Source organism: Berghia stephanieae, chromosome 2 (genome assembly GCF_034508935.2).
Source record: "Berghia stephanieae isolate SIO BIC M18660-M18661 chromosome 2, UCSD_Bste_1.3, whole genome shotgun sequence".
NCBI lineage: Eukaryota > Metazoa > Mollusca > Gastropoda > Nudibranchia > Aeolidiidae > Berghia > Berghia stephanieae.
In genome coordinates this window covers 39,984,701-39,996,417 of record NC_088361.1, presented here as the reverse complement: position 1 = coordinate 39,996,417, position 11,717 = coordinate 39,984,701, and the positions used below count along the sequence as shown (strand labels likewise).

The 11,717-nt window shown below is 36.9% G+C and overlaps 1 protein-coding gene across 2 annotated transcripts in view; it reads right to left on the bottom strand.

The window, feature by feature from the left end:
* Positions 1 to 11,717, bottom strand: part of LOC144964856 (sodium-dependent glucose transporter 1A-like) — a 28,025-nt gene continuing 16,308 nt past the window's right edge. For both annotated transcript variants that reach the window (XM_078899570.1, XM_078899571.1), the window contains 3 exons: positions 9,708 to 9,853; positions 6,658 to 6,800; positions 1 to 5,532 (listed from right to left, as the gene is read on the bottom strand). In XM_078899570.1, coding sequence (XP_078755696.1) covers positions 4,400 to 5,532; positions 6,658 to 6,800; positions 9,708 to 9,853 — 1,422 coding nt within the window. In that variant the 3' untranslated portion in view covers positions 1 to 4,399. The remainder of the gene's footprint in view (positions 5,533 to 6,657; positions 6,801 to 9,707; positions 9,854 to 11,717) is intronic.

Genomic DNA, 11,717 nt, shown 5'->3' with positions numbered 1-11,717 from the left:
TAAAGTTACAAAATCTGTTTATTTAAACATTTAACAGGGCAAAGAAGTCGTGATGTCACAACTTACTCTCTTCCGACTCAAAACTCATTGGAAGTGTTTAACCAACCGGTCTTTCGAAGGTTTGGCAATGAATAGGTTCCTTATTGTATCATAAGATGGTATAACTATTTAGTAGATACCAGAGTGTATAGGCAGATTCTTATAAATACGGGTCGATTTTTATTGACGAGTAGCGTTTATTTAGGCTAGGAAATATATACCATCACTTTGAAACTGAAGGTCAGTTGCATACGTTATGTATCCAGTCCTCCGGGGGATTGGTTTCACAATTCCAACGAGAATGGAATCAATCTTATGACGTCACATTATTGTTCCCTACTCAAAGCAATAAAGAAATTACATCAAATCATACTTATACTGCACACCTTACAATGTGTAAAATATCTTTCTGAAACATGGAGTCTGATTAGCTTGCTGCCAATATAATATTATAAGAAATGTAACAAATAAGTTTTGCGACATAAAAATAGCAACGTATATTCATCTGAGTATAAAATTTTATTTTTATTTATTTTTTTAAAGGGGCGGCGTGGCTCAGCAGTACAGTCTTTGCTTCGTACCCGAAAGGTACCGAGTTCGATCACCCGACGCTGGCTGTGTGGCCTTGAGCACTCAACTCGTCCTAGCTCATTTTGCGGCGCTGCACTGCGGCTGACGCCTGGGTTATTCCAGTCTTCACTTGGAATAGACCCTAGAGAAATACATTCCCCTATGGGATGAATAAAGGGAATTTTATATCATTTTTTATTTTTAAATTGATAAAACAACGTCTTCATCTGAATATAAACCTTATGGGACAACGTGGCTCAGCGGTACGGTCTTTGCTTCGTACCCGAAAAGTACCGAGTTCGAATACCCGCTACGTTGTGTTGCCTTAAACAAGCCACAACGCCCTAACTCAGTTTGCGGCGCTGCACTGCGGCTGACGCCTGGGTTTTTCCAGTCTTCCCTTGGAATAGACCCTAGAGACAAATTTCCCCTATGGGATTTAAAAGGGATTTTTTAAAATATATATTTTTTTTTAATGTAAAAAAGTAATGGTAAAAATAAAGTTGTTCAATGGCTTTGAAATGGAGTGAATTAAAAACGACTTCCCAAATTGAAAACAAAAATGGGAGGGGAAAAAACATACAAACCCAACTATTGTGACATACAGATAGCATTGTCTATTCATTCGTGTAAAAAAATTCACGAAAATTAAAATGTTGTCGCTTGAAGCTCCAAGGAATTAATCACAATAGGAAATTGAAGCTTCAATTCAGTAAACGAAGACAGATTATGTGGACGTCTCGGGTTTCCCCCTGATCAACAACATCTTTGATTTATCGTTTATTAGATTGAAGCGCCCATTCAATTTCGTATTTTTATGTAAAAAATTAATCAAATACGACGTTATATTCATCTTATTTTGATAAAAACGTATCTAAATGTAAAAGGAAAGTTAATCATTAGATGTAAAATGGAGTTAGAAAAAACGACTTCAAAAATTTAAGCACGAATAAAAGAAAAATTTACCCAAAAATCTGACCTAGGCTACCTTGCCTGTACTATATTTTCACTTAAAGAGATTCAATTCGGAATTTATATCACTATCAATGTGGTATTATACAATCCAACCTTCTAAAGAGCTCCGAAGAACTACAATTCACATTAACGTGTTAAAAGTTACACTACAATCCACATCACGTGTTAAAAGTTACCAAAATATTTGTGAGTTCTAATTACTGTATATCAATCCCGATCATCAAAATATCAAAGACAAAATCAACAACATTAGATAGGAACTTCATAGAATAATGCCCAAAACGTATCAAATGCATCAACTCGAAGTTACTGTGTAATGGAAAAATGGCTGGACACACTTCAAGACATCATGGACATTATTAGTAAATTTCTGAGTGAGTGTGGTTTTGGATGTTAATACTAATAACAAAATTTTGTTAATATATTGATTTGAAAAATGTAATAAATCCAAGTGAACAGGAAACTGAGAAACTTTAATAATTGAACGAGTATTGACGAGAGAACGTATTTACATTAGAGTGGCCGGCATTCAAGGACCAGAACTCTAAAAGACGTATTTTAGTCTGTATCGGTGTATATCTGACTACAAAATTAAAAATTAAATATGAATTGAGCTTTTATATAGCGCAATATCCACTAAATGTGTTCAAAGCGCTTTACAAAGGATCCCTTACCAACAGCAATACGTAACATGTAGAACGAGACGTTATTCACCTTTAACTATGCCATTCACACATCTCTCATTCGTCCTTAGTGTTTCATTCATCGTGTTTTGTTGATAAAGGGGAAACCCGAAACGTCCACAGTATCTATCTTCATTTAATACATTGAAGCTTACATTTTAATACTTATAATTATATAATAATATACCAAGAAACGAAGTGAGTAGAAAAGTGCCAGAAAACAATAGAGAATACAAATGCCGAGGCGATGTGGGCTCGAATCCACGACTTTACTGGTACGACTACTCCGCCTGGCCATCAGAGATTAGCTCTACAATCGAAGCCAAAAAAGTGGTATCAAGCATCGTATCTATCTTGAACCGCTCTCGCGACTTCTTGAGGTCATGGGTTCAGCACACAAACGCCGCGAAGTTTGTTGGCCAGCATTTAAGCTTAACAGCCATAATATTCTCAACACAAATATTAATATTATTATAACATAGAGACGATTGAGACGTTGAGTAAGCTCCGATATTGGGGTGAATATTAATTCAGAAAAGTGAGTGGAGCAGGCACATTTGTTGATAATAACAAGATACGAAGTGACTAGAAAAGTACCAGAAGACAATAGAGAATTAAAAATTTATAAAATGCATAGTTCCAATCAAGTTACTGACTTGCACTTTTCATCAACACGTCATAATATCACATATAAAAATGGCAAGTTAAAAACCACATCGATATAATATAATAGGGATTTAAACATAATATGCACAAAAAAGTTCAGTTATTAACCGCTTCCTTAAAGTTTTCGCTATTTAAATTTCAATTCAAGGATTAATATCCCCAACAAATCAAGAGCCGCATCTTGGTCCTTAAACGCAACCTCATGCTAACCAAGTCGAAAAGATTTTGTTGAACAATTATGGACTTCTTCGAGCTGATGAAGATACTCGGGTGGCTTTCTCTCGACTGCCTTTGGTAGAATTTAGAAGTGACCGGAACTTAAAGGATTTGCTTGTACGCAGCCGTCCTGACCACCACAAGGCCTTTTACTTGTATAGACCGCAAACTTGTGTATGCCATGGATTCGCACTTTGTAACATATGTTGAATTGGCGGACGGTGAAAACATTAGGATATCGCTTAGATATCACAGCATCTACGGGACAGTGCCAAAAATCGGTACATCTGTGGCCGACATTTTAACCTACCTGGCCACCAGGGCCGCTCAAGTTTGTGTATTGAAATTCTGCTACACAGACACTATATCTCGTTGCAAACAGGTAACACATCTGATTAAAACCCCTTGGATGTTTAAACCTACGAGGACTAAACACCAGACTGGAGTATAACTAGACTATTGCCTCCGTAGTATTTCTTGCATCTTTAGTTTCTAAGGTTTGTGTTATTTCATTCCTCGCTCGAGTAGATAATATTGTTAAGATAAGCTCACATTCACGATCACTATGTTTCTAAAGGATAACTATCCATTCGTCATACTTCTGGATTATTATTATAAACCGCTTTAATGGATTTATTCAATGGATACATATCACACATATTTCTGTTCTACCCGTGTTCCTCCCTTTTTGTACGTACCAAATGTTAATGCGTTTTTAAAAGAATATTCTGCTCAAGGTTTGACTTCAACAGAGAAATGATACGAAATATTTAGTCGTCCATTTGGTGTTATAGTAATGTATTTATATTTTAATTGTTATTTGTTGCTGACTGAAGAAAGGTTTTGATCCCGAAACGTTCTATGTAGGGTATTTTGTTCTTGTTGTAAGCTGGTAATTTTTTTTTTTGTTCAATACTTTTTACAGTCCACAGCTCCTAGCAGCTTAGCATCAAATTTCAATGCTAATGGGGTTCCGCAATCGGGGGGGGGGGGAGGGGAGAGTCATGGTGAAGAAATGTTTTTCATGAGAAAATAGAGATTTTGGAGGTTCCATTAGCAGGTTTAAATTAGCAAATCTTAAATATCGGCTGGGTGCATAATGGCGAATGCGTTCTTTGGTAAAAATATAAAATAATATCATCTCAAGCAACAGTAAAATCAAACCGCTTCTGTTAAAGGCAGAGGATCTAGTGAATACGTTCTCAGACTCTCAGTTAGATTTAATATCAATAATCACTACCTTGGCCACTTCAAACACCGTTCGTCTCTTCACTTTTCTCCTTTACAACCCCTACTTCATTTTCATGGGAAAAATTGTCGTTTTGCCTGACTGGGCCATATTTTAGAGTAACATAAGGCTTCAAAATGCAATACATGAAGATAAAATGCAGCATCAATATAACGCAGTGTCCCAATTCTATGTATGGGAACATCATGAAAGAAATGTTATCCATTGTTGCTCCGAGAATCAAAGGTCCAGACATTGCACCAATCGCTGAAGAGACCATAGAGGCGCTCGTAGCTTTACCGTCAATCTTTAAAATATTCGTATCAGCCCAAGACATACAACCTCCGAACATAGGAGACTGAAAAATAGCGACAGCAGAGCAAGATAACCACATCAATACATCCAATTGGTAGTGACTTGCAAGGGCAAAACCTGTCATGGAAATGACCATCCCAACACAGCAGGTGAATACTATGATACCAACATCGACTCGCCTAACTAAGGGTATGGCTATTAGTTTAGAGAGAGTTCCCAGGCCCCAATACAACGAACTTATCATGGCACCGTTTGATTTTGTCCATGACAGATGAGATACTACAAACATGGACAAAAAAACAACAAATGAATCCTCGATCATCGAATACGCAAAAAGAAAGTAACATACTATCGCCGTCAGAATTACGTATGCCTTCAATGAGAGTCTGTTATGTTCGGCTTCTACGGCTTTCTTTCTTTGCTTCACTTCGTGTGCAGGTTTAGTCAATTTTTTACACCACAAAATATAAAATGGTATTGACGTCAAAAGCCCAAACAACCCGGTAATCATATAAGCGTAATAAAGTTTGGATTCTGGTGGATAAGTAGAAAATGTTCGATTATTTTCAAGCCCTATGTTGTGAACAGTCTGCGTAGTGGGTATGGATGATGAAGAATAATTTAACAGATTAAACATAAACTGAGAGGCATTATCTGTTTTCGACTTTCTTTCGTGGTCTTGATCTGGAGGTGTGTTATCTGTGTCATTCCACTTGGAGACTAAGAATGGTTCAGTGTATAAAGGTCCAAGTACTCCCCCCAGAGAATAGGTTAAACTTATAAACTGGCATGCTGATTCACTCTCGCCTCGCCATAAGTAGAACTGGTCCGCTAAGATCGCTGAAATTCGAAATTAAAGGAAAAAGATAATTAATAGTTATCCAAATTTTGAAAGCTCATCATAACTTATTTTTTTCATTGTTTTGTAGTGTTTTTCTGGAAGAAATTTCAGGAAATATCTGAAGACTGAGTTGTTCCGTAGGGCTTATTTTTTATGAAATAGATGTTGCTTAGATTTTATTTCTGTATTCATGCTTATTATGTCGTGTCGTTATTTCTTTTTATTATGCAAAGCGCCGCATAGCCCGATTAATGTAGATGTTCAGGCGCTATATAAATGTATTATTTATCATTATTAAATGAAACTTCTGAATTCGACATTTGTGATTCTCAATGTTATGTAATTCATAGTTTTTGTTTTTTTTAATAAAGAACATTATAATTAAAACTATTAAAATCTCATTGACGAGCCAAGGAGGGAATCTAAGTAATGTTTTAGGTCTGGTGGGAAATTAAACATAGTGATAGTTTAAATACTATCTTAAAAAGCTATACAAAATTTTGACATGTCCAGTTTAGACATTTTAAAGAATTAACAAATCATTACTTAATTGATACTAGATAAATAAAGTTCTGAATCTAGGTTCTGAAAGTGTTCGGACATACACATATACATACATTACATACATATAAATATCCTTCCAACCATCCATCCATCCATACATACATTCATACATATATGCATACATACATACATACATAAATACATACATAACATATACATACATATATACATACATACATACATACATACATACATACATACATACATACATACATACATACATACATACATATATACAGACCAATAGACAGACATACATACATAGATAATACATACATAATACATATATACATACATACATACATATATACATACATAAATACATACATACATACATACATACATACATACATACATACATACATACATACATACATACATACATACATACATACATACATACATACATACATACATACATACACCATCATTACAACCAATAAAATCACCACAACGACAACCACCACCACCACCACAACCATCATCATCATCATCATCATCATCACCACCATCATCAACATCATCATCACCATCAAATCGTGACCACCAACCAGTCTCACCAGTTTCAGCTATGGAGTGCTGTGATGCTGATATCATGTGTGCCAACAACATGGGGATGTACGAAGTACACCAGGGAGTTAGGCCGACAAAGAAACATGACAATGTCAAGGGGATGCATATCAAAGGCGTCTTAATGACAAATCTGTAAATAAAATAACAATAAGATAACATCATCACTACTTTTCGTTTAACTAAAAACTCCGTTTCCGGCATTTTGTCCGGAAAGTTAAATCAAATCTTGAGCTTTTGTATAGCGCAATATCCACTTAATGTGCTCAAAGTGCTTTAGAAGGTGTCCCTGACCAACAGCAACATGCAACATGTAGAACGGAACATGACGCCTGTTAGGCGATTTTACATTTTTTTCTCGACAGAGACAGCGCTGTTAAAGGTAAGATAATGTGAGTAAAGAGCCTTTTCCAAGGACTCAACTATGCGCCGAGCGAGGCTCGAATTCCGGTCCGAAAGTGAGTGTCATACCACAAGACCAGATAGCCGCACAAATCAGTTCCTGAAGTGACATACACTGTCGTATTTGGTTTTGACCTCAAACTAATTTCAGTCTCTTATCGATTTCAGATTATACTGTAATCATTCGTCGAATGAATTCAACAAGAGTCGGCCAGTGTGATGTTCGAATTATAGTCATAAATCCTCTACACTGCAAAGTAAATGTTCGGATCCGGAAACAAGAATTTCCGGATTATGGAGTACAAATAAAGAAGAAAAAATCCGTTCCCAGGCAAACTGTCCGGATAATGGAGACATCTGGATTGTGGAGTTTAGGATTAGAGAGACGCGATTGCATTCATATTTAGATTTCTTGGTGCCGCTACTAGTACTGTGCTTTATCACGATGTGTAGCTAACACACAAATTCCTGCACGATTTATGTCAATTAAATTCGTCGACGTCTTCTTCTTCTTCTTCTTCTTCTTCTTCTTCTTCTTCTTCTTCTTCTTCTTCTTCTTCTTCTTCTTAGGCATTAGATGAATTGACAGGCTCAGTCACACCGCGCATCACTGTCGATGCACAAAACTGTTTTTTAATGGGTTCTTCTTCTTCTTCTTCGTCTTCTCCCTCTTTTACTTTCAGTGCAGTCAGAGATTCTCAGATCTTAAATAATAAATTTTGCATTTGAGATGTTATTCAGGAAAGTGGTGTATAATTGGACTGATTTTCAGTGGTTGTAGAGGACTGTTCTATGGTTTGGTTGTTGAAAAGTAGAAAGAGTAAAGATGAGTTTATGGGTGAAACTGTGGAACTGTTAAGACAGAATGAAGTGGGGTAAATATTTTTTGATAGAGGAAAAGCGATGAAAGCGATTAGGCTGAACTCAAATCTGAGAAATCTAATAAACATCCAACTGTTAAACACCGTTGTCGTCACCAGTGTTAACTCACCTGTCCTACATACAAGGCTCAGTCCAGATAAGTCAACCCAAATGAGACGAATGGCAGAGACGTCCTTTTTAAAATGATGAATTTTGAAACGTGTCATACGGGCGCGCACACGTTCAGGCCGTCTCCTTACTTTTGTTTTTACCATCCAGTTAAATGTCACAAATTTTATAACTTTCAGAATTAGTCATATTGATTGGTCAAGTAAAACAAAACAAACAAACAGAAAAAAACGCCATTTGATTTTAATTGGCGCTAAATAGAATAGGTAGCTATAATCGGACTTGCAGTTTGCACTTTTAATGGGCTCAGGAATATTTTGAAATCAACATCCTTTCATACCAATACCGAAATAAGGATCTATCAATCCTACGTCCGCTTTGTTCTCCTATATACAGCAGAAACTTGAAGAGTGAACAAGATGATAGAGTCGCCTCAGAGGGTTTGAACGAAGATACCTTTGTGAAATCCTGAAACTTGGTTGGCAACAGCATATCCTCAATGAAGAAATCTGCAGGCACACAAGTGGAAACCATTGTAGATGAAGTCAAGCACCGACGATGGAAATGGGTGGGTCACATTCTCCGAATGAAAAATCTAGACTGCCTTATACAGCACTAAGATGGTCCTCACCGTGAACAAGAAAGAGAGGAAGACCACTGGGCGCCTGGAGGAGGACAGTCGAAGTGGAGATGAAAGAAGCTGGAAAGACATGGAATGAGCTGAGCTGGCTAGCCCAGGACAGAAATCCCTGGAGGAACTTTGTTGGCGACTTATGTTCCACCAAGGAATCAAGAGGATAAGATAAGGTAAGATAATATCTGATAAATATACCCAAAGAGCTTCACATGCCGGTTCCAATACAACACAATACAATCTGCTTTAAAATCACACTTTTTCAAAATTTATTTTACACCATGCCGATTGTATACTATTACTATAGCAATTTGTATTTTGTTTAAATATTTCATTTTGACTATACATATATTCGTAATGTAATTCATTACCTGTAAAGCGCTTTGAGATGTTTGGTTTCATGGAAAGCGCTCGACAAGTGTCTTTTTTATTATTTATTTGTAACAGCTACACAGAATAAATCGTAGGACAAGATATGACATTTTTTTTTCGACAGAGACAATGGTCTCACTGGCCGCAATCCTTTAACATCTAAGTATGATAAGAAAATATGAGTAGAGGGCCTTTCCCAGACTTAAACTTTGGCAGTCGACTGCGGGACTCGAAACCAAGAGCCGAGTGTCAAACAAGTTGGCCACAAAGCGGCACAAAAGAGGGACGCAGTGTGAATGGTCGACGCTCACTAAACGCATCTAGGGACGTCCTCTTAAAGACAGCTTGTAAGTGTATCCCTTATTATAAATCACACTTTTCTGATGGTGGGATTAATTATAAAGATTTGAAAAAGTATGTATAAAACAGTGCCAGACCAAGCAAACAAGAAGAAAAAAAACACCCCAAAAAAAATCACACTGGGGATCGAACCTCAGACCTCCTGATTACCAGTCAGACGTGCTATCATTACACTACCGAGGTTTCCCGATATAAATCATATCATACGAATTATGACAACTTTTAAAAAAAAACATACATAAACTTTTCATACACTTTATAAAACATGCTATCAAAGTTCACCTGTCATATAGAAAGCCTGCAACAAGTGCTCCGACCATAAAACCAAAGCTGAAGGCAGTAAAGTACGATGACGTTTGCGATACGCTGGTTCCTGAAATAAGCTGGAGGTCAAGGAAAGCTGGGCCCCTCTGGGAAGCTTGCATACCCTAAAGAATAGTGGAAAGACATTTGAGGAAAATGTAATAATAATGACAAATATAAAAAAAAATGGTAATATTACAATATCTACGACAGACACAACAAAAAGTAGTCATAAGAACGATACGGCCGATGTCGTCACAATTTATCCTGGTTTCTTTAGGGTTAAATGGGCAGTGACGATTGCTTGCTAACATTTAGACTGGGTGCTAGTCTGTCGCAAAGTACGTTTCTCTAGATCTAACAGACAGAAACCAAATGGCTGCAGGGTGTACAGTAGGGTCAGAAAAAAATCGCAACTGCACCATTTGTTTGTAAGACGATCGCTTATTTAACTACTTCTCTATCGAAAAACAGAAAAAAAGAGCATTTATAAAGAACAATATCCACTTAACGTGCACAAATTGATAAATAGAATAGTAGGCAATAAGAAGAAAAAGAAGAAGAAGAAGAAGATATCTCAGAATACGTCCATTTACTGCTTCCAACAATTCTTGACGACTTCATCTACGGTGACAAGTTTTCACTACAAAGTTAATTATTACACTACTCATCAGTACATACATAGACACTAACACATTCATACACAAACAAGCAAACATACACACACTTACAAACACACACACACACACACACACACACACAAACACCGTCATTTATTTATGATTTGCCTGCATTGAATGAGAACCGACTCCAATGAGTTGTGCTGACTGGATGTTTAGTTCGCTCTATTGTGAACCTTGACACTTTTGTGATTAGTGTTACTGGCCCTCTCGGATGTTATATATGCAGACACACAGAAGCCACTGTCGCTGGCCATTGGTTGGTCGTATTAATTTTTGGGCGAGTTTGTGTTGTTAAGAGTTAGGTCTGTCACACCATTTTCTTCGGACACACCCACGGGTGCAATCAAAATGGTTGTCTTGGTCGACTGCCGGCTAGTTGTCATCCTCTACATTATTGTTTTCCATAACTAACTTTCGCGAATGGTCTATGTCATCTGTTTTTGATTTAGATATAGCTCGAACCTTTTATTGTCTCGTTGACGTTGGTATGGAGGTTTTCTGCGGTAGCTACCATGAAGTTCTCTCATCATAAATAATAAACTTAAGGTTGTATATACCGCATATCCAATAAAAGAGCTCAAAGCGCTTTACATGGGGTTTCAAGCCAAAAGCAACATTTAACATGTGGGAGAATCATGACATCTGTGAGGCGATGTTACACTTTTTTCGACAGAACAACGCTGTTCCGGCCAGAAACTAATTTTACAACTAAGAACTTTGGGAGAATGTGAATTAAGAGCCTTTTACAGGGAAGTAATTTTGCGCCTCCTCCCTCACATAAAGGGACTCGAACCAGGGACTTAACGGTCTAAAGGCTAGTGTCCTATAATAAACATAATCAGCAGAAGCAGCAGCAGCAAATACAACAGGATATCGATAAAGCCTTCAGTTCTGCAATTAATAAACAGTGCATACACTTTTGAAAATTCAGTCATCGTATATTTCATTAAAACTAGTCGAGCTGTTTTATATTTTACTCGAAAATTTAAAATAAAGTATATTTTGGCCCTGAAATCAACCGCTGACCGTGAACCGAAGACCCATAGCCACCTTAAGTGCTTGCCTATCACCCGGAGTAATCAGCCCACAGATCCTGTAGCATCATTCACAATTTTAACCCAGTAAAGTGATTCATTTGAAATCGCTCCTAACTTTCTCAAGATTTTAAATAACTTATACCTATTCTCTCACAGCGCGTCTACATAATTTTATAACAATATCATCACCTACATAATTTTACAATTATGAGGACCCTGATTTATGTATGACACGGAATAAATTAACGACCAGCTGAGAGACGAGATAT